Source organism: Sarcophilus harrisii, chromosome 4 (genome assembly GCF_902635505.1).
Source record: "Sarcophilus harrisii chromosome 4, mSarHar1.11, whole genome shotgun sequence".
Classification (NCBI taxonomy): Eukaryota; Metazoa; Chordata; class Mammalia; order Dasyuromorphia; family Dasyuridae; genus Sarcophilus; species Sarcophilus harrisii.
Genome location: NC_045429.1, coordinates 68,997,308 through 69,021,871, shown reverse-complemented (window position 1 = coordinate 69,021,871; position 24,564 = coordinate 68,997,308). Strand labels below are relative to the sequence as shown.

Below are 24,564 nucleotides of genomic sequence, written 5' to 3'. Positions count from 1 at the left end.
TAGTAATACTAAGATAATTTAATATTGTATATGGTAAATATTGGTAGTTATAAGCCATATTAACACTGTGGGGAGTCCTCTTTTTGAGGGTTCTTGAGACCTAAAAGTTTTAGAAACATTGCATTAGGTCATTCTGGATATTTCTTCTTTATTGTAGGGAAGCATGGAAGGCACTTGGAGATTCAAGTCCTAGCCAAGCAATGCAGGAATATATTGCGATGGTTAAAAAATTGGATCCGAATTGGAATCCTCAGGTAAGACTTTAATAATTTAAGGAGCCGTTATTTTGTTGGCATAGGTCTCCCTTTCATACCTTTTTATAACTCACATGGTGCTGAAGAGTTACCATGGCCAAACATTTATTATCTTGTGGTCAGTCTGGTTAGGAGGCTTTTTAAATTTAGCACAGATGGTCCTTGGACAAAGAGACAGAGAAGCTGGGCGCCCCTAAGTCTGCACATGAAACTTTTCTCACCTCCTAGACCTTGCAGTACTTCTAGATATTACATTGTCAACTTAGCTTTTGAGAGAATTTAGAATCCTCTTTTTATCATATTCAGGAATGGAAGTAGAGCATTTGTGGGGGTAATAACACATATTCTGAAATTTTACTACATAGTTAATGTTCTCTCTCTTTCTCTCTCTCGTGTGTCTCTATTTCTCTGTCTCTTTCTCTCTGTCTTTCTGTTTCTGACTCTCCCTCTCCCTCTGTCTCTGTCACTTTTTCTGTCTCTTTCTGTCTTCCTGTCTCTCGCTCTCTCTCTCTCTTCCTCTCTTTCTCCTCACCTCTCTCTCCCTCCTTCTCTCCCAGTGATTAGTGTTAAGTGATTGAGACTGGATTTAAACTCAGGTTCTCCTGATTCTAAGGTGGGTTCTGTAGCAGACACTGTGCCATCTAGCTGCCCTTCAATTTTTTGACTTGCCCAGGGTCACACAGCTAGGAAGTGTTAAGTGTCTGAGACCACATTTGAATTCAGGTCCTCATGATTTCGGGGCTGGTGCTCTATCCACTGCACCACCTAGATGCACCCCCCCCCCTTTTTTTTTTTTGAGAAATTTATAAAACTTAGGATAATGTAATATTATGAGTTCTTAACTGAGTCACTTGTGAAATTACTTAAAAATTGAACTATACTTAAAAATCAATATAACTGTAATCTGGTATAAGTTTTTTTGTCCCATATGGAAAAAAGCAATATAACAGCTATTGGTGTAAGAATTTTCATGTTTAAATTAAATTTCACTGATTTTTAGATTTAAAATAATAAAAAGCCCTGAAGTCCCTGAAAGTCCCTGTTCGGGTGCCAAAATGTTGGGGTTTTTCTTGGAAGGCAGCCTTAGTCTCAGTTGCAATCAATAATTAATCCAAAATCGCAGCCAGCTGGTAAAATGCAAACGTTTATTTCTCCTTCCAAATTCAGCCCGGTTAGTTGAGGTCTAACTGTCTGCCTGGCTCCAAGAGATCTTGCAACTTTGTCCTTGGCTTTTGCCTCTGCTTTCTTCAGCCTCCAGCCAGCTCCGACTCGTGGCTTCTCAATCTCCAGTCTGTCCCACCTGAAGAAGTAGCTTCAAGCTTCAAAAGCTCCCTATATTTATGTGATCTCCCAAAGGTTAACTCCGCCTTCTGGAGGGAGAGGGATTCTGGGTTATCTCCCAGAGTGCTCTCTGGTCCTAAGAGAGGTGTGAATTCAGACTAAGCCAGCCCTGAATTCTCGTGTGAACTCCATTGAGTACTTAGATACTTGAGCTCTCTAAAGGTGTGAACACAAGCATTGTTCAATCAGTTCCACTTAGTATCTTGTTTCAAGTTCTGGCCCCAAAATAACTCTAAGATTAAATTAACTCCAATGTCTTTAACACTTTGTAAAGAAATGTCTTAACATTTTAGTAAAGATTCCAACATTTTGACACTATTGACCCTAGATATTCTTGCTTTTCTAGATTTTTTAAAACTACTATCATCTGATACTCCTTCTACCTGTTAGACTGGTCTTTCTTAATCTTTGCTACAACTATCTCTCAAGTCATGTTTCTTAAGCAAAGATATTTCAAAAGGCTCTGTCTCTTCTCCTTCTATGCTACTTGTCATCTCTATGAAGATTATTCTCAGATTTATTTATCCAGCCTAACTTCTCTCTTGATCAAGTCTCACATCAGCTCTCTTGGACATCTTGAATTGATGTCCTAGAGATACCTAGAAGGGGCAGGACAGGGAGAGCCCAGAGGTGGTGCTGGGTAGAGAACTTGGCCTGCAGTCTGGAGTGTGACCTCAGATACTTCCTAGCTGTGTGACCTTGGGCACGTCACTGTGGGCCTGGGAGAAGGAAATGGCAAACCAGTTTGCCACATTTGCCAAGAAAACCCCAGCTGAGGTCCTGAAGAGTCAGACACCTCTGAGAACAGAAGATGTCTAACACTTGGCTCCTCTGGAGTGGAAGTCGCTCTCTCTCCCACCCAATGCATTCCTCCTCCAAACCTTGAGATTGCTGTTGATGCCACCATCTTTTTGTGTTTATATCTTCACATCTCTTGTATGTGTCTCCTCTTCACTCATACAAACCACTATCCTGCTGCAGACCTTAGTATCTAGGCCTGGTCAATTGCCCTTGTTTTTTGGTTTTACTTTTCTTTTTAAACCTTGTTTTATTTTTTCCAGTCCATTCTCAACTCATTGCCAAAGTGATTTTTCTCGAGTACATGTTACATCTTACTCAGTAAACTCCAGTGGCTCCCTGTTACCTCCTCTGCACCAAAAGCTCTTTACAACCCTTCCCATCTTTCCTGTCATACCTTTCCTGACATTCTATCCCTGAACACTGTGCCTCTTCACTAGCTTGTCCCCCATTTCTGATAGGTTCTCCCTCCTGTTTCCTGTAAGAGTCAACCAAATCCCATTTCTACAAGAGTCATTTCCTGGTTGTACCCATTGCTAATATTTTCCTCTCAGATTACATTTGTACTGTGCTCATCTTAAATGCACGTAGTTCCTTGTGTATTGTCTCCCTTCTTAAAATGTGAGTTCTCTGAGGGCATTTTTGCCTTTCTTTGTATTCATGAATAAGACTAATGACTTGTGAAGTTGTCTCCCTGTTTGAAGTTGCACTGCCTATTTCCAGTGCTGTAACCCCTTATATTTGTATGATGATGGCAAATAAGGCATGTTGGATCACTTCATATAAGAGTCACCTTACCAATTGAGACATTTTGGTTGCACTTTAAGGGTTGAAAATACTTTACGTATTCTCTCATTCCATCCTTGGTAAATTTTATAAGGTAGGTTCTGTTATCTCCATTTTACAGGTTAGGAAATTGAAGCTGGGAGAGGTTCAGGGGCTTGCCTAGTGTCACACACCAGCAAGTGTCTGAGCTTGGCTTGAAACTCAGGTTCCAAGTACAGCACTCTCTCTACGGCGTCACTTCTCTGCCTCTCTAACCAGCTTGGTAAACTAGTTAACTTCATAAACTTTCTGATTCTCAGTTTCTTCATTTGTAAAATGGGAGAAAATAATATTTATATTATTTTACTTCATAAGTTTTAGATGATTAAATTATATAATTTAGGTAAAATGCTTTGTAGACTTGAAAAAGGTATTTGTATGAATATCAGTTATTATTTGGACATTCTTATAAATAGGTTGTTTAAAAAGATATTGTCAGAAGCATTGATGAAATATCCATCTGTCTTCTACTGGATTGTTATTGAAATAGAATCATCCTTGCCCTCTGAGAATTTGCAGTCTAACATATGGAATCCCTGATCTTTTATCTAGACACATATTTAAATACTGTGACCGTCTTAAAAGTGTTTCAAGGCTAAAATGATTCATAATTTCTGAATTGCCCTCATGAAAATGAGTACAAGTGTTGGGAGGCTGTGTTTTAAAAATATCTTGACATCTGAAATTTTGAATTAACTTTTTATAATAAACCAAAGCACAACCAAAATGAATGAAGAATAAAGAAAGATTTGTGGTCACTTATAAGAACAGCTATATCCAGATTATCTGGAGAGAGAATATTTTGAACCTTGCAACTTTGATTGGCATCTAAGGCTGCCTGCTTCCTGGAAAATCACTCATCTGAAAATAAAACCCAGGATTATGAAATACAGAAAATTTAAGATTTCCCATGAGAAAAATGTTTAAGAGCTTGAAAAAATAATAGGGCTAAAAGACAACCTGTCTTCACTTTAGTCAGCTAGTTAGCTATTTCACTTTATCGTGTTTAAAATGATAATTGCCAGAGAAAATATGTATAATATGTAATTATATTTCTATCTTGCTTTTGATATTCCATTTTTCTGTGCTTTGTGTGTTAGATATTACTTTTCATATAAGTTTCCCTTTCTAAGTATTTTTGAGTTTCAGAGTTACATTTAAAGGGACTGAGAATATCACAATTTTTATTTAATCTTGTTACCAGTTATGACACAGATGGTCTGTTTTCAAGTCTCACTGAATAAAGCTTAATAATTGATGGGATTTTTTTTTTAACATACGTAATTTAAATGAATGTATGGTTCTCATTAAGTGAAAGAGATTATAATTCAGTGTTTAAGTGTAAAATGAGATTTGTTCCTTTTTTGAGATTCTTCAGTTGGTTATACACAAATATTTATTAAGATACTTGCTATGTCCCAGTCATTGTTCTGAGTAGACATAGAGGGCACAGGATCAAAGTATGAAAACATCTTACTTGTAAAGAACTTCTATTCTAGTGGAGGAGATTAGCTAGATTATATTATACATAGAGAACATAAATATAAGGCTAATATCTGAAACTTGGATACATTAGCTAAATACAGAGTATTTTGAGAAGGTGAGCAGAGAGTGGTGGGAATCCAGAGAAGCTTCATGCAGAAGATCCCACTCCAAGTAAGGGAGACATTCTCTCAGCTGAAGGTAAGAGGGGAGCATCTTTCAGGTTCCTGGGGTGTCCCTACACAGCCATAGTAGGGGGAGGAATAAAAAGGAGGCCACTTTGATTAGAGCGAAGAGTGCCAGAATAGAGGGAATGCCTATGGAGACTGTGTATGTAAAGGTGGCCCTGAGAATTTTTTGGACTCTTAATTTCCTTCCAGATTTTTCTCCTCATACCAAATATGTTCTTTGGTGGCCACAAGAGGGAGCTAAGTTCATAAAACTGGATCAAATAAATTTCAGTAAAAAATAGATTCTGCCTTATTGTTTATAATTTGACTTACTTAATTTAAAAACAAAAAACTCATCAAAACTTTTGTGTTTAGGATCTTCAGATTATTCTTTTAATATCTTTTCCTACATTACCTTGTTACCCTAATTTTTTCTAGTCACTGATTCTTTTGTAATTGTAATGGTTAGTAACACTAAATATTCTCAGAGAATTAAGAATAGGGTTGATGTCCCTTGGTCTTTGAAATGGGAAATCTAGAATTAGAATTCAGCAAATCTTTCGTTTTTCTATCTTTTTAATTTAAAATTTCTTTTCATGAATTGCTATCACCAATAAGCATGCATATTTCTATTCATAGAGGAAACAGATGTCTGAAACTATAAATCTTTGTTACATGCAATTTTTTAAAAAAATATATTAAGTTTAACAAGGTAGTTATAAAATTGCCGTAGCTTGTGGTCTCCTTTGAATTTCTTTTTATTCTTTGTACTTTTACATTCTATTGATACTTTTTTGGGGGGGAGGAGGGGAGGCATTTCTATCACTATACCTTAGGTTTCTTTTCCCTTCTATGGGTCCTTCCTTGTAATAAATATAGTCAGGTAAAACTACTCAAAAAATTCAAAATCCCTATCTTTTGCCAAGAACTGGGTAGTATGCTTCATCAGTCTTCTGAAATTATAATAGCCCATTATATATTGATCAGAATTTTATAATCTTTCAAATATGATAATATAATCTTTCAAAGTTCTTTTCCTTTACACCATTGTCACTGTGTAACTTGGTTTATTGGTTCTGCCCTTTTTTGCTTTATATCAGGTTATGTAGGCCTTCCCAATTTTTTACGAATTTCCTGTTCTTCATATCTTACCTTCCATTATACTAATATACTACAATTCTTAGGATGTAATAATATTCCATTTCAGTCATTTGCCACAATTAATTTACAATACTAATTCTTAGACTTCAACTTTATTTCCACGGCTACAATAAATGTGTTTACAGTAAATTTTGTTTGTTTTCATTATTATTATTTAGTATTTTATTTTTCCTCAATTACATGTAAAACAGTTTTTATCATTTGTTTTTACAACTGTGAATTCCAGATTCTCTCCCTTCCTTTTTAATCTTGGGATCTCTTTTAGGAAGTGATTGGTGGATACTTTCAATTCTATTTTACTCTCTGGTTCTAGAATATTAGGACAATTTTCCTTGATAATTTCTTGAAAGATGATATTTAGGCTCTTTTTTTGATTGTGACTTCTAGATAGACCAAAATACACCTAAATCTATTTTTCAAGGCCTGAGAGGCCTTGGGAGCTAATGAATCTGTAGCAGCAGAGCCAGTGGCTTCTAGAGGCCCCAGCTGACAAATGGTAATGGGGCTGGACAGCTGGTCAGAAGGAAATCACAGGGGTCTCTTTGATAGCACTGAGGTTAGGACTCTGTTGCTTTGCTTTGTCACGTCAATTGTGTATCCAGGTAGGTATTTCACATTGTTATCTATTTTTTAATTCTTTTAGTTTTGTTTTATTGTTTTTTGATTTTTTATAAGATCATTAGCTTCCATTTGCTCAATTCCAATTTTTAAGGAATTATTTTTCTCGGTAAGATACTGTATTTCTTTTTCTGTTTGGCCAACTTTAAGCATTCATCTCTTCCCTGGCTTTTTATATTTCTTTTGCCTCTCTATCATTTCTCTTTCTAATTTTTCCTCTCTTTTACTTGGTTTTCAGAATCTGTATTCCATGGCCTGAGATCATTTTTTATTTTTCTTAGAGACTTTGAATATAGGCGCTGCTTCTTCTGAATGTGTGTTTTGATCCTCCTTGTCACCACAGCAATTTTCTGTGATCAGAATCTTTTTCTGTTTGTTCATTTTCTCAGTCTATTACTGAGCTTTTAAATCTTTGTTAAAGTAGGTCTTCTGTTTCCAGGGCAGAGGGTGCAATGTTCCAAGTTTCAGGGATTTTGTGCAGGTGTTTTCAGAGATTCTTCTGGGAACTTGTAAGTTTTCAATTCTCCCAAGGTGGTATGATCCAAGGAAAAGTGTGTTTACTACTCTCCTGGACTGTGCTCTAGCCTCTGAATGACCATAAGCACTCTTTTCTGTCCAGGAACTATGAGGAGGGTCCCCACTCCACTGTGGCCATAAGTTCTAGTTTAGTGGTGGTCTTCATCATCTTGGAACAGAGCCAAGGATCTATGTCCTGGATCTAAGTATAAGCAAAGCAACAGAGTTCTGCCTCAGTGCTATCAAAGAGACCCCTGTGATCTCCTTCTGACCAGCTGTCCAGCCCCTTTACCATTTATCGGCTGGGGCCTCTGGAAGCCACTGGCTCTGCTGCTATAGATTCATTAGTTCCCAAGGCCTATTGCTGGCTTTCAGGGCTGGGCCCTGTGCTGTACTGCACTCCATTCTCACTTCAGTGTGACAGACCTTTCTTGCTGATCTTCTAAGTCTTTGGCTGAAAAATTATTCTATCTTTTTGTGGATTCTGGCACTTTAAAAATTTTTTTTAGAAACATTATTTAAATGTATTTTAAGGAGTTTGGGGGAGAGCTTCTTTGAGTCCCTGCTTTTACCCTGACATTTTGACTGCCTCCTTCAGCAAATTTTAAGTCCATTGCTCTATATAATAGGTGTTTATGGCCATATTATTTTGCTTTTGAACCCTTAAGAATTGAGTTAGTGAAAATTCATACACATAATTTATCTGTAAAGGTTTTTATGACTTTTGGAGTTGATATTTTAAATGATAATGAACTTGTTATGCTTATTTCTAAAATTCTATCTTAAAGGCAATGTGATATAGTAGAAAGATCACTGAATTTGGAGTCTTGGGAACTGGTTTTTTAATTCGGGCTTTGTGTTCGACTTAATACTTATATTTTAAAGGAAAGGAGGAAGGGAAAGGAGAGAAGTAAGCATTTATATAGCTCCCACTATGTTCTAGATACTGTGCTAAGCACTTTTAAACTATGATCTCATTTGGTCCTTACAAACATCCCTGCAAGGTAATGTTATTACTCTCATTTTACATTTGAGGAAACTGAGGTATCAGAAGTTTAAACAGTATATAATCAATGCAGGACTAGGTCAATATTAGAAAAATTATGAGTATAATTGGCTATATAAAAAACAACAAAAATTATATGATTATATCAGTAGATACAAAAAAAATACTTGAGAAAATACAATGCCCATTACTATAAAAACACTAGTAAACATAAGAATAATTGGCACTTTAAAAAAAATGTAGTGTTTGTCTAAATCCAAGAGTAAGTATTGTCTGTAACTAGGCATAATTTAGAAGCCTGTCCAGTAAGATTGGGGTAAAACAAGGATATTTATTACCATTATTATTTAATATTGTACTAGAAATGCTATCTTTAACAATAAGACCCCCCCTCCCCAAAAAAATATAAGGAATGAGCATAGACAACCAGGAACAAAAGTAATTCTTTTTGAAGATAATATGGTGGTATACTTAATGTACTCTAGAGAATCAACTAAAAAAACTAATTGAAACAATGAACAGCTTTCTCCTCCCCCCAATAGTATTTTATTCTTCTAAATATATGTAAAGATAGTTTTCATCATTCATTTTTGTAAAGCTTTGTATTTCGAATCTTTTTCCCTCACTTCTTTTCTCTCCTACTGTCCCCTTCCCCAAGACAGCAAACATTCTTTATAGCTAAATATGTGAAGTTCTTTTAAACATATTTCCATATTTGTCATGTTGTACAAGAAAAATCAGATCAAAAAAGAAAAAAGCCATGAAAAAGAAACAAAGAAACAACAAAGACAAAAATACTATGCTTCCATCCATATTGTCATCCCATTCATAAATGTCCATAGTTCTTTCTCTGGATACAGACGGTATTCTTCATCGCATATCTGTTGGAATTGCCTTGAATCACTGCAACAATGAACAACTTTAGGAAAGTTGCAGGGTTTAAAATAAATCTGTGCAAATCACCAGCATTTCTATATGTTAATGCCAAAATCTATTAGCAAGACGTAGAAAAAAGATACTCTATTTAGAGTAACTGCAGAGAATATAAAATCCTATTTACCTGCTGAATCAGTTGGAGAATGGCTTGAATAAATTGTGGTATATGAATATTATGGAATATTACTGTTCTGTAAGAAATGACCAACAGGATGATTTCAGAAAGGCCTGGAGAGACTTACACGAACTGATGGTGAGTGAAATGAGCAGGACCAGGAGATCATTATATACTTCAACAACAATACTAGATGATGACCAGTTCTGATGGATCAGGCCATCCTCAGCAACGAGATCAACCAAATCATTTCTAATGGAGCAGTAATGAACTGAACTAGCTATGCCCAGAAAAAGAACTCTGGGAGATGACTAAAAACCATTACATTGAATTCCCAATCCCTATATTTATGCCCACATGCATTTTTGATTTCCTTCACAAGCTAATTGTACAATATTTCAGAGTCTGATTCTTTTTGTACAGCAAAATAACGTTTTGGTCATGTATACTTATTGTGTATCTAATTTATATTTTAATATATTTAACATCTACTGGTCATCCTGCCATCTAGGGGAGGGAGTGGGAGTAAGAGGTGAAAAATTGGAACAAGAGGTTTGGCAATTGTTAATGCTGTAAAGTTACCCATGCATATATCCTGTAAATAAAAGGCTATTAAATAAATTAAAAAAAAATCCTATTTACCTGCCAGGTCATACACTGGAACTAAATGACACAATTACAAAGGACTCCTCACAATAAAAGACATTTAAATTGCTCGTGGATGGACTGAGACAATATAGTAAAAATGACAGTATTTCATAAATTAACTTATTTATTCAAGGCCTTATCAATCAAACTACCAAAGAATTATTTTATAGACCTAGAAAAAAAGTGATCAAATTCATCTGGAGGACTTAAAACTCAAGATTATCAAGGAAATCTATTTTTTAAAATGTGAATGAAGGGGGCCTAAAAGTCCAGATCTCAGGCTCTATTACAAAGTTGCACTCCTGAGTGCATTCTGAACCAAATTAAAATATAATTGGGAAGTATTTAAGAAAATAAATAAAAATGCAATGAAACATAGGTAAAATTATCTTTTAAAACCAAGTCAACTTTGCTCACAGGGATTCTTTTTTACAATAGTATTTTATTGTTTTCCAATTACATGTAAAGACAAATTTTAACATTCATTTAAAAAAAAAATTGAGTTTCAAATTTTCTTCCTTTACCTTTCCTCTCTCTTAAGAAGATAAGGAATTTGACATAGATTATATATGAGCAATCATGTAAAACATTTCTTCATTAGATGTGTTGTAAGAAAAGAAACAGAACAAAAGGGAAAAAAAATGAAAAAAATTAAAGTGAAAATGGTATTCTTTGATCTGTATTCAGATTCCCATCAGTTCTCTTTCTGGATAGCATTCTTCATCATAGGTTCTTTAAATTAATTGTATTGGATCATTTTATTGCTGAGAATGGCTAAGTCATTCATACTTGATCATTGTACAATATTATTGCTACTATGTACAGTGTTGTTCTGGTTCTGCTTCCACAGGGATTCTTGTGGAAAGATTAGTGGCCCCTTTTCTGTTTGAATTTGACACCACTGGATTAGAGCATTCCAAATGAGGCCAGAGATACGATTGTAATCCTTGTATAGATTGGTCATATTTTTTTATAGCCACAGATTATGCCTCTTACAGCAAGTGATTAGTCAGAAGGAACTATCAGTTAGTAAACTTTTAGGCCATATTTTCAATATGTACTTCAAAACAATATGAATAATGTCGTTTTAATTTTTGATAAAGAGTTGGCGTGTTAGATGTATGTAGCAGTACAAATCACCTTTATTAGAAAAGCATCTTAAACTACTTGTCTTCCTATTGCGGAAAGTAGCACTATGATATTTAGCACAGTAGATGACTAGAGAGAATTCTTTACCATCTAAAAACTGAATTCCTTAAAGTTAATTATATTTCTTAAAACCAATCTATATAATCTCAATCAATTTTCCTCTGTTCTTCCTGAGTAAGTTATTGCTTGTGTTGGCACAACATATAATAGCCTCTCTCTCTCATTGGTGACTGGAAAAGATGCCCTGCTCAATTGTCATTTAACTTGAATCTTCACTGTTTGATAATGGTAGTTTTTCTTTCTAAGCATTCCTTTAGTCATATTACTCTCTTCCTTGAAAACCTTTAAAGAATCCCCATCTATTAACAAGGACTATTTCTTTAGTTAGCATGTAGATATTGGCAACTTGGCCCCACCCTATATTTTCAAACTTATCTCTCACTCCTTCAAAAAAGAACCTAATTTCCAGGTAAGAAAATATAAATGATACTTCAAGACCATTTTAACTCTATTCCTATACCTTTACTCGTGTTTTAATCCCCCCCCCCCCCCCTTATTTCTCTTACTTTAATCATTCTTTCCAACTGCTAAGTATTTTTTTTTCTTGGTGAGCCAATCAGGGTGTGCCCAGGGCCACACAACTACTAAGGCTACACTTACTAAATATTTATTGAATGATTGAAAATGTACTTGTAATAATTCTACCTTTTGGGATTTAATAGTCATCAAAATGATGCATTTTATCAAAGGTCACATTTTCTAGTTTTTGAATCTGTTTACTTCTGTCTTTACCTTTTTCAGATTTTTCTTCTTAGTTATGTTTGCAGAACCTACGGAATAAATTTTCAGGTCCAAGAGCTATATATGCTGGATCCTGCATATGCAGTTTCTGTATTCCTGCAATTTGCTTATAATTATTCCTGCAACAGATTCAGAGTGAGCTAAATGGGTTCAGTACTTTTGATACAGGAGCATACTTTTAAAGTCACTCTTAGACTTGACCACTACCAGATGTACCAACGTAAAAGTAAATCATCTTAGATGTTATTTTTAGATAATAGGCATCTTTTATCACTTCAACAATAAAAGCAAATAAGAACTGTTTAGGGAACCACAACCCATTGGTTTTCACCGCTTCTGGTTTTGACTTGTGTGACTAAGATTGTCTTGGTGCCTGCTGAACGCTAGAGGTCAGTATTTGCCTGCCTAACTCCTGGGAGGCAAGGTGACTTGAGTAGTTGGGAAGCAGAGGGCAGCAAACAGGTTAGGAGTTAATGGTTTTAAGTGCATTTACAAATTTATTTAAAGTATCCAATAGAAAAATAATTTTGAAAAATATGAAGAAATAAAAAGTTTAAAAGGTGTTTTGTTTTTTGTTTTGTTTTGTTTTTTTATCTGCTATGACTTCACCTTCCTTTTTCTCCAGTCTCAACCCAGTAGTCATTTCACCTTGCTTGACATGTAGTGGATGCTTAATACTTAGTTGTTGATGATTTGACTTTTCACTAGCAGTTTTAAGCACTTGAGGCCATGCCCACAACACTCTTGAGTACAGCCTGAACCAGATTAAAATATAACTGGGAAATATTTGATAAAATAAAAATACAGTACAACATAGCTTTATATTTTAAAACTAAGTCTATACTGTAAGCAAGGGTTGTGGCCTCATTTTTAATTTGAGTTTGATACCAGTGCTTTATAATGCTGTCTGCTCTCAAATTCTTTGCTTCCTTGTTTTTTCTCATGTCAATGGCTTGCCCTACCTCAATCCTGGGTTCTTCTCACTATCTGTCCCCTTTGCTCCTACAAATGGGCTTCTAAGTTTCATGTTACTAAACCTCCCTGATGGCTTCACTGCAATAGAGCAGTCTTTTTATTTCTTCGTAATTGATTTGCTGCCTCCCTTCCCACAGAAGCTATTTCAAACTTTCTCTTGCCTTCTCAAGCTTCCTACAATCTCTTTTCACTTCTTCCTCTTAGTTTAGGATCTAGCTTCTTACTTTACTGAGAAAACTAAGGCCATTCTCTTCTCCATCTACTTCATTTAAAATTCCTGACATCTCCCATTTTTATTCTCCTTTCTTGCAGTTTCTGACAAAGAGGTGGCCTTGTCTTTGCCAAGGCCAGCTTCTCTTTTTATTGTTCAGCAGATTACATCTTCAATCATCTCTTCTCGTAATATTCTATCAATTCTGCTTCTCGTAGTTTTAGATATGCTCAACTCTCTCCTATCCTTAATTTAAAAAAAAAAAAACTATACAAGATCCTATCAACTCTTCAGGCTATTATCTTATGTTTTCCCCCTCTTTTTCTGCCAAGTTCCTTGAAAAAAGTGCCTCTCTGTATAGCTTTTTACTTCTTGAGTTATTCTCTCTTCAACCCTTTGCATTCTGGCTTCCAGCCTCATGATTCCACTGAAATCCCAATGATTTTTTTTTTAATTGTCCCATCTGAAGGTCTTTTCTCATTCTTCATCTTAGCTGCTGCATTTTATACATGACCATTTACTCTAGGTTATTGTCCCCATACTGTATGTTTGTGACACTAGTCTTTCCTTGTTTTTCTCCCTGGGAGATTGCTGTGCAGTCTCTTCTGGTTCATTGTCCATATCATATGCCCCAAGTATTTATGTTCTCCTAAAGTTCTGCCCTAGACCTTCTTTTAGTCTCCATATTCTTGGTGACTTTATTTCTTTCCATATATTTTGATGTACAATTATTTGTTTTTAAAAATGACCTTGGGGAAAGAACCCTTGTACTTGTTTGTGAACTCCATGAGAACAGACACTATATTTCAGTGCTCTATATCCCTCAAGGCATGGTAGATCACTCAGCCAAGGTAGGAACTTAATAAATCTTTTCTGGCTGGTGCTGTCTCTGAGGACTGGTGGTAGAGAGTATAGCAAAGAAGGCAGCTTTTGCTTCAGAAAAGAAGTGCCGAGGTTAGTAATGGGGGAGAAGAGAGCAGAGAAAGCAGGTCCCTAAGGTCATGGTGGTCTGGGTCTTTTGAGATATAGCCCCGTGTGTGTCTGTTTATCCATTCCCGCTTTCTCCCCTGAGCTACGGTATCATTTGTCTGTTGGACACTTTCAAGACATTCAGCCTGAGAAACCCCTCACATTTATCATGTCCAAAACTTCCTTCTATCACCCTTTATTTATATTGAGGGCCCATCCCTTAGTCTCCTATTCATTATCCTCTACTCCTCACTCTTCTTTAACCCACCCAGACAAGTAGCTGCTAACTCTCAATCTGAATTTCAGCCACCAACAGATCTTTAGAGCCTCTCCCCTCTGCCCTGCTTTAGAGCCCACCTTCCTAAGTGGGCTCCTGGCCTCCCAGATAGGGCCCAGTGGTTCTCCTCAGGGCTTCAGTGCCATCCAACGTACCCTCTGGTGAATGTTTCAGGCCTTCACAGTTTGACTTCTGGTTGTCTTTTTGGCCCCATCGGAATTAATCCCCTCTCTTGCAGGCTCTGACCAAACTAGGCTGACTGTCTCTGTTCCTTCCCCTTGGGCTGCCCTTCCTCCTCCCCTCTGGCTCAGCGACTTTGTCTGACCTTCACTTTGAATCTCCCCCCTTCCTCCCAACCTCATGCATGGAGCCTTGCCTGATGCCCCTTCTTATCCTCCCTGATAGTGAACTTTATATTTAGAGAGAGAAACCTACACATACATCTGTGTTTATGTATACACACTGCATATACATACACATGTGCTTGTTAATCTTCTCCATTAGAACATAAACTCCCTGTGAGCAGGAATTTTTTTTTTTCTTTCTATTTGTATAATTCATGCTTTGGCAGCCAGCCTGGAACATAGGAGGGGCTTAATAAATATTTTTTGGTTGATTATTTGTGTACCCAGACTTAAATTCTGAATTCAATTACAAAAGAAGAATTTGTGGCCAGGCATCTGAAGCAGGAACTTTAGAAATGTCCAACCTGTTCTTTTTACAAGTGGGGAAATTGAGGACCATTGAGATTCCATAATTTCTCTAAGGTTCTCCTAGCTAAGTAAGAAGTTAATATATGACATGAACTTAGACCTTCTGGCTCCCAAGCATTGAGTCTGTTTCTGCTGAGTGGCACTCATCCCATTGTTGGTTGTTCTACTCTATTACCTAAATATATTAAAGTGCTTAACAATGCTGAACCTCTAGGGTCTTTTTCCAGAATCTTCTGGATTGAATTTGTTATTTAATGGAAAGTTTAAGACAATTTATTTAGAAGGAAATTTTATATGTCTTTATAACAGTCTATAGCTTTTCATTGACTTAGATGTAACATTTAGGCAAGTCGATCATATTTTCTAGAAGCATATTTATTAGTACTTTAATTCTGTCAGAAATATCAAAAGGTTTGATGTAATTTTTCCATTCTAACACATGTACTACAACACTATAATATTTCACATGAAAAAAATACCTGCAAATGTAACTTTTATTTTAACTCGAGGAAAGAAAAATTGTTTATATTGTACCAAACTTAGTTTTTCAGGTACTTCCCTTATTGAAAATTACCTGTTTTCAGGTAATTTGTCTAATTTTCCATTTCTTAGTCTAGTAGATTTCACCAAAAAAATGGTATGAGTGTTTATTTTGCATAAAATTGAGTGGTGAAGCTCATATACTTAACATCCAGGGATATGACATCATTCATCTAAAAATCATCAGATTTTTAGTGCTGTGTGGCTGAAGATTTGGCTTGTGACGAGAACTTTCTTCTGGGACTCATATCTTTTTGCATATTAAAAAGTCATTCTAAAATCCAAACTTCTGTTACTTTTTAACCTACTGAGCTTGGTGATTTTGTGACTTAGGTAAGAAATATAAAACATCTCTTTTCAGATAATTTTGTCGTGACATTTCCTACTATTGCAACACAGCATTATTTATTTCTTACATTTCTCACTGGATAAAAGTAACAATTAGAAAAACCATTTAGTTAATTAGAAATTTTGCTAGAACAAAGAAATAGTATTTTTTCATGTTTCCTTCTTCTGCCTTGCTTGTATTCTGAAGCAGTTAATTCCAGAGTAAATTTGGGAAGATTTTCTAATCTTTTGAAAAACATAAAAAGATTGCTTTTATTAGCTATAAAATGTACAAAAGTCCCCCAAAAGGAAAACTATTTTAACTTCAGAATTCTAACTATAATATTCTGTTTTAAGAATGAATGAGGGTTGAACATAATATCTCACTTATAAGCAATTATCATTCTTACATTATCAGGGATGAGATTATAGGGAATAATTTAATCTTTGAACATAAATAATATTTGAGGTTAAAAAATAAAACTCAGGTCTTTTAGGACTTAACAATTTTCCAGGACTAAGTTGAAGTGCTTTGGGAGAAGTTTATTATCTCATTTAGGTTCCCAAGATTATAATTATGTGCTGCTTACTAATAATGATGAAGCTGATGATTAGGGAATACCTAATACTGTTTTAAAATTGTATTCTGATGTTTTATGAACTATGAATCCTCTCTGTTTTTTGTGTCTCAGAGTATTGTTTTCTATAATTGATAATTTAATATTTATCCTTCCCTTTCTATTTTTGGTGTTCTATATTTTGGGAATTTTTATTTTTCACTTATAGCTAGAACTTTTTAAAAAGGATAAAGAAAAGCCCTTTATTTGGTATTAAAATTAGACTTTTTGACCATGAAGTTGCTAAATAGTTTTTAATACTCTTTTAATAACTATATCTTTTCTATTACATCATCTCTATGAACTCTTCTCTAGGATATGGGTTACAATATGTAATTGTTGTGAATCACAAGATATTCTAGAACCTATCATATGAGTATTTGGCACTCTCTCCTAGCCTCTAAAGTCTATTTGGATTATAAAACTAATGATGATTACATTAATTTATCCTTTGAGATTCAATTCAATTAAGATTTATTGAGCTGCTTCAGTATACACTGCGTAGCTTTGAAATAGTGCTATGATCCCGCTGAGATCTTCTAGTAATAATGATTAATAGTAGATTTCTTCTGAGAACTTTTAAAAATCAAAATTCTTTGAAATATGATTTCAACATTAAGTAAACTGTTTACTCTGCCATTCATTTAAAAAATTTTCTTCCTCTGTAATTACCGTGCTGAAGGTAAACTCAAGAAATTTTTCAGTTAATTTCAAGTTTATTAGTGGAGTGTTTCTTTTAGAAATAAAGCTCTTTTATATATTGTACCATAATAAAAGAATTGCATGCCAGACACTGTAACAAAGGCTAGAATTCCAAGACAGAAGTGAGATTGTTCTTGCCTTATAAGGATCTTACCTCTTGTTAGTCAGACAGACACATGTACATCTCAAGGGAGTTTGAGGAGGAAGGGAATCAGCATCTGAACAGGACGGATTAGGAAAGCCAGTGTGCAGAAGTTATTTTTGAAGGAAATGAATGATAATAAATGACAGTGGAAGGAGTTGATATAGTTTCTATTGTTATGTTAGAAGGTTAGGGTGGGATGGAGGTATTTGAAATTGGCATCTGAGCTGAACTTTGAAGAAATTGAGAAGTTTTCTTTTAACTTTAATTATTTTGATTGTGGGCTTTAAAATTTGTCTTTCTATCTCCAGTGTACTTGAATACATAGTACTTGACATAAAGTTGGTGCTTAATAAATGTTGATGAATAATTAATTTCGCTAAAATAGGCTTTATAGTGAGCATAACTTGTCTTAGATATAATAAAAGTTGGTCTTATGTAGTTTTTTAGTCCTTATTTTTGTCTTTTGGAATGTTGCAGTTCCTAGTCAGATTGGATTTAGAATCTGGCACTCATATCTTTTGATGATAACTTGAAGTCGAGGTGTCTGTCTTGTGCTACTGTATACTTTATATAAAATATTTGCCTAGACTACATATAGATATTTTTTCATGCAGTAGTTCTAGGTACTAATTTTTACACTCTGTAGTCAGAATCCAAAAGAACCAATTGACTTTTTTGTCCTTTACAGAATAATTTGCAATGAAATAAAAGATTAAAGGACCTCACCCAGGAATATGAATTATGACTCTTGGTGTTAATCCTAGTATCAGTGTCTAAATTAAAGATTAAACCCTTGCTGGTTAAGAGATCAACTTGGCTTTCAGTAAGTTAATATTATTTTTTCTTCTTTTTGAATTAATTTGTAGTTAATGTGACTTTGATTTTAAGACTAAATATTATTGTGCTTTCTGGCATTATGGTCTTATCTTAGGCAATTGATTGAAATACAGTTTAGACTACTTCAGTGTATATTTTGTAAGTACTCAGGTTTGAAAAGAAAACAAGTAATGTTAATAATGCTGTTTCATAAGGGAAGACAAATTCTATTCTCTTCTCTGTTTTTAAGTATTCAGGTCTTTATATTACTTTGCATGTCATCATTTTTGATAGTAATGATCTTCTCTCTTCAGAAATGGTGAAAATGACTGATTATTCTTTGGAGTTGGGATGACAGATTAATTTTCTTCTATTACTCGGAAGTAATTGTTGAATCATCATTAGGAGGAAATGTTCACATTTTACTGTTGAAGTATTAATATTTTGCAGCTTAGCTTGGTTTGGAGATATGAACTCTGATCCAGTGATACTCACCTCTTTGCTTTCTTGACACTCCATCCTGGAAATGCAAATTAAAACAATTCTGAGATATACCACCTCATATCTATTAAACTGGTTAAGATGACAGAAAAAAAATGTTAACATTGGATGGGGATGTGGGAAAACTGGGATACTAATGTGTTGTTGGTGGACTTGTGAAATGATCTACCTAGTGATAACCATTAATTGGGGAATAGCTGAACAAACTGTGGTATATGAATATAATGAAATACTGTTGTTTTGTAAGAAGGGATGAAAAGGTGGTTTTCAGAAAAACTTGGAAAGACTTGCATGAACTGATGGTGAGTGATGGGAGCAGAACCTGAAGAAGATTGTACACAGTAATAGCAACATTGTGTAGATGATGAACTTTGATAAGACTTAGTTCTTCTCAGCAATACAATGTTCTAAGACTGCCAAAAGACTTATGATGGAAAATGCCATCTGCATTCAGAGAAACAACTTTAGAAACAATGCAGATTGAAGCATAATATTTCCATTTTTTAATCCTTCTTGTGTTTTTTTCTTTTGTTCTGATTCTACTTTCACAACATGACTAATGTGGAAATATGTTGAACATGATTGTACATGTATTTTACATGTATAAACCTATGTCACATTGCTTGCTGTCTTGGAGAAGGGGGAGGGAATGAAGGAAGGGGAAAAATTTGGAACTCATAATCTTACAAAAATGAATGTTGAGAACTATTCTTACATGTAATTGGGGGGGGGGAACCTTTTAAATGAAGGGGGAAAAGGACAGAATGCCTCATACCTAAAACTCTTCTGGTCTCCATCTCTTAGCTTCCCTAGCTTCTTTTAAGTTTCAGTTAAAGTCCTGTCTTCTGAAAGAAGCCTTTCACAGTCCTCCTTAATTAACATTAGTGCTTTCCCTCTGCTATGATCTCCAACTTATTCTGTAAAGCTCTTGTTTGTATGTAGTTGTTTTTATCTTTTTTCCAATATTAGGATGTGAGAAGAGACTCCCTGCCCCCTTTCTTTTTTTCCCCTTCCTTTAACACAGTATCTGGCACATACAATGTCCTTAATAAAATCTTGTTGGTATGATTTGATTTTGTTTGGAACTGAGCACACTGCTCAGACGTAGCAGTTTTGTTTTGTCTTCTTTTTCAAATATTTATTGCAATTTTCCCTTTTTACATAGGCACTGCAATTTTTAATAATGTGATGTTAGAACCAGGGAAGATAAAAAAGTTTCTAATAATTCTGCACATTTTCCTTTCAAAATCTTCTCTAGTTAATGAGCATACCTAAATTATATCTGCTTCGTTTCTAAATTCGTTTTTTTTTTCTATAAAGATTTTACTAGATGAAAAGTGGGAAGAAAATAGAGACATGGACAGAATTTTAGATGTATTGAAAAAATTACTCCTGAAATGGGTAAGAGATAGTTCAAGATAAGCCAAAGTTATTTGGGGAAGGAAAAATATTGAAAATTATATCACCATACCTCAGGATCTGGTTTTCTGAGTTTTCTTTATGCCTTAAAAATTTAGAGCTGGACAGTGATTTTTTTTTTTTCTCAAAACATATATGCATTGATAGTTTTCAACATTCACCCTTGCAAGACCTTATGTTCCAAATTTTTTTTCTCTCTCCCTTCCTCCTACCTCCTCCCCCAGAAGGCAAGTAAGCCAATATACATTAAGCATGTGCAGTTCTTCTATACATATTTCCACAATTGGCGTGCTGCACAAGAAAAATCAGATCAAAAAGGAAAAAAAAATAAGAAAGAAAAACAAAATGCAAGTAATAGCAACAATAACAAAAAATGAAAGTACTATGTAGTGATCCATTCAGTCCCCTCTTTCTAGATGCAGATGGCACTCTCTATCATAAGACCATTGGAACTAGTCTAAATCATCTCATTGTTGATGACAGCCGTGTCCATCAGAATTGATCATCTAGACAGTGATCTTAAGAGATCATACAATTCATCTGCTTTGTTTAAAGATAAGCTGCAGTTTAATCAGTGCAAAGCTGAGACTAGAATTTTAAGCTTCTGACCTGGCATGCCCTTTTCTGTAAGTGACAGTTGTATTCTGGTTCTCCACCTTGTTAAAAGAATTATTAATATCTTTACAAGAAAAAAAGGGGGGGGGTACCAAGTTGTTATTAGCAACCAGATTGATTGAAAATCAGTGTTTCCTATTGTAAGTAGAGTGAAATAAACAAATTTAATCATGTATTGAATTAGCATTCTGAAGAGAACTCTGTTACAGAAGTAGCATAGCTAGGGATATTGGAGACATGTGGAAGTAGCATTTCCTCATCTGGAAAGTTCCCAGTGAAAAAAGCAAAAATCAGCGTTTTAAATATAATCATAGTAACTGTAAAGGTGACAACCACCATGTTCTTGCTTTGAATTTAGTTTATTTTGGCTTTGGAATCAAATGACAATAGATGTACAGAGAGATGTCCTGCTCTCTTAATACTTGGGGGGTGTGTGTGTGTGTGTGTGTGTGTGTGTGTGTGTGTAAATATATAAAATTTAACCACTGTACTTAAATTACTTCTTAAAGTTAAGTCAGTTCTACAGTTCACTGAGTGAAGTAGCAACAGGGAAAGAAGTTGAATGTAGGAGCACAGTAAGTCTGGGAATTAGTAGAATGGAATGGTTTTCATACTTCGAGCCTTCTCCTGTTAGAATTTGGGTACACAACTCATGCTCTACATTTGGCTTACTTAACCCAAAGGTTTTTGGTAAAAATGTTTTATGTAATTGCTTAGCAAAAATGAATTATTGGTCATAAGACTTAAACAACTGCCCAGTGTTTCCATGGTGTTCCCAACTGCTGTCAGGTAGTAAGTATGTTAGCAAGCTTAGATCATATAGTAATTGCAGCTGAATATAGTTAATCATCTAATTAAATCCACATCTAAGCCACATATAGATTTTTGATCACATGATCCTCTTATTGATAAAACCCAATGTCTTAGGTGGCCTTGTTGAGAGAATGATCTTTCTTTAGCCCATACAGATTCTTGGAGCTGAATATGAGAAAAGGAAATAATCATATTTAGGAAGAGAAAGCATGGCAGAGTACTTAGCCATTTGTTCATGCAAAATCTTGTCCTTATTTATTAAATCTACTTTATAGATGATAGAAGGAATTATTTAGTTTGGTAAAACTAGTATGGAGATTTTATATATACATACATACATATATGTATACATAAGTGATAATGAATTAATCTTATTTTTTATTTTCAATATTTTATTTTCCAAATACATGTAAAGATAGTTTTCAACATCCATTTTTGTTAAGACTTTGTATTCCATATTTTTCTCCCTTCCTTACCTCCTTGCTCCCCAAGACAGCCAACATTCTAATATAGGTTAAATATGTGAAATTCTTATAAGCATTTTTCCATTTGTCATGTGCAAGAAAAATCAGAACAGAGGAAAAAAATATGAGAAAAAAAAAACAAAAAGATGAAAATACTAAGCTTCAATCCACATTCAGTCTCCATGGTTCTCTCTCTGGATGTGGTTGGCATTTTCCATCTCCAATCTATTGGAATTGCTTTGAATAACTGCATTGCTGAGAAAGGTCAAGTCCTTTACTGTTGATCATCCCATGATTTTCTTGTTACTATGTACAATGTTCTCTTGATTCTTCATTCAGCATTAGTTCATATAAGTTTCTTTCCAGGTTTATGAATTAATTTTATTAAACCTTTCATACTTTATTCACTGGGAGAAATTTTGACCTAGGAATAACCCATTGGCATCATCTGTTGATACAAACAGCAGATAGCACAGAACTATTCCCACTTCCCTTTCATTCTGTTTTCTTTATGAATGCATTGGCCTCCTTTTCCATCTTTGCCTTTTAAACCCTCTTTAAATTCCACCTCAAACACCACATCCACAAATCATACAACATTTTGTTTTGTAATTCTCTTATTTGTTTTTCTACTGTAACTTGTATTTTAATTATCTGTATTGATATCCTTTCCTTAGAGTAAGTTTGTATTGTATTGTAACTTATATTGTAAGTTTTTTAAGTATAGGTTTTGTGTCTTGTCTAAGCTTTTTATCTTCCAACACAATTGTGCACATAATAGCTCTTTAGTAGTTTCCCTGGATCCTCAGAGACCCAGAATAGGAATTTTTTCATGGCATCCCTGACAAATGACCATCCAACCTTTATTGCAAGATGTTCAGGGAAGGGAAACTCGTTTTTAGAAGATACACTAACTTTTGATTTTTGTTGCTGTTTTTATTCTCCACATTCCCATTTTCTTTGTGTAAGAACTGACTACAACTTCAACTTTGGGAACATTTATTTTGTGCAAAGAGAAAAAATTATTTCTCCAGTTGTTCAAAAGTTAAATATTTATTGAGTGCTTCCAGGTCATAATACTCTGGTACTATTTCTTTCTTTCCTTTTTTTTTTTTTTTAAAGCACAGAGGGTTTTAAAATATTTAGTTCTGAATTTTCCCACCCTTTTCTCCACTCAGTGATGAGGCAAGAAAAACAAAACCTGTTGTGTCCTGCTTTCTAGAGCCCACAAGTTGGTGTGACAAAACTTATCGCTGCTTTCTAGAGCCCCCACACCGGTGTGATTAAAATATACTTAGTAGAAAAATGATGAGGCAGACTCCTAAGGATGGTGGAAAAATGGAGTCCATTTATTACAAGGTTTTTTTCCCTTATATACCCTCATATCCTTATGTAACAAAAGACTGCTCATGCCAAGTATATACTGCACACATGGGATCACCTAAACAACTTGCTATTGTATAGAGATCTCTTTGCCACTTGGTATCACTCTGCTTCAACTACAGCACAGGTTGTCACCATCCCCTGACTTCTCAAGAAGGCCGAGATCCCCTAGGGGAGATGGGGAGCTGAACTAGACATTGTCAGCACGTTCCCTCTGAGCTGAAGGGTCTTATACCTCACCCAGAGTTTCCCTGCTGTTTGTGACCCTCTACAAAAACCCTTTACAAATATATGTAGATTCATGGAAAATAAATTACTATGTTAGCTTTTTTTTTTTTTCTAAAGTAAGAAGAAAGAACAAAATTACACATATTCATTTGCTTGTGTCCTCCACTAGAATATGAGTTAATTGAGATCAGGGACCATTTTTGCCCTTCTTTGTATCTGTAGTGCTCAGCTAGTCCTTGTCATATATTAAGAGCTTAATAAATGCTTGTTCACTAATTTTTCAGAAAGAACATCAATAAGATATGTATTTTAAAAGGTGCTAAGGCCTTCTAGATTTGCGCTGTATAAAAATTAGTTTATATATGAATAGGGTGTATGTAGTTAGTTTAGAGAAGTCTCAGGGAAGATGACTTCTAGATTATTAGTAACTGTTAATATCACAATTTAACAATTTTGATATTTCTCTATATTGGCTCTTGCATTTACTTCCTCTGAGGCCTAAATGAAGTCATATAGCTTCTCTGAGCTTGATCTTTCTTATCTGTAAAATAAGTGAATTTGATCATATTGAGTTCTTTTTAGATTAACTTTTATATTCTTTTTCAGCTTTAAATCCTGTGATCAATCTCTTACTATGCCAACCTCAATACAAATTGAGATATGTAAGACTGGTTTTATATTAAATAGCCCTAGACTAATATATTTTGTATGTTCTTGTGCTTCTTTCATTTTTTTCCTTCTGTTGTTTTCCTATCAAGGTGTTAGAATTATTCAAGGTGTTCTAAAAGTTTTAGAACGTTTTAAGCTATTGAAGCTTAATATTATAAATCAGTAATATTATTACATCACTAGTAATATTGTAAACATGGTATATATTATAATTATTATAAACTATTGATATAAATAAATGTAATGTATTAAAGTTATAGTAAAATAGATTCTGATTGAGGTTTGAGTTTCTTACGAATAAGATATATGCATTTTCTTTCTCTTTGACTGCTCAGAGATGGGGTTTGGGGGGGATTTTGG

At 34.6% G+C, this 24,564-nt stretch overlaps 1 protein-coding gene across 1 annotated transcript in view; it reads left to right on the top strand.

Annotated features, from left to right (window-relative positions):
* Window positions 1–24,564, top strand: part of ACBD6 (acyl-CoA binding domain containing 6) — a 208,056-nt gene that overhangs the window by 12,549 nt on the left and 170,943 nt on the right. Inside the window, exon 3 of the mRNA XM_031936979.1 lies at window positions 158–254. Coding sequence (XP_031792839.1) covers window positions 158–254 — 97 coding nt within the window. The remainder of the gene's footprint in view (window positions 1–157; window positions 255–24,564) is intronic.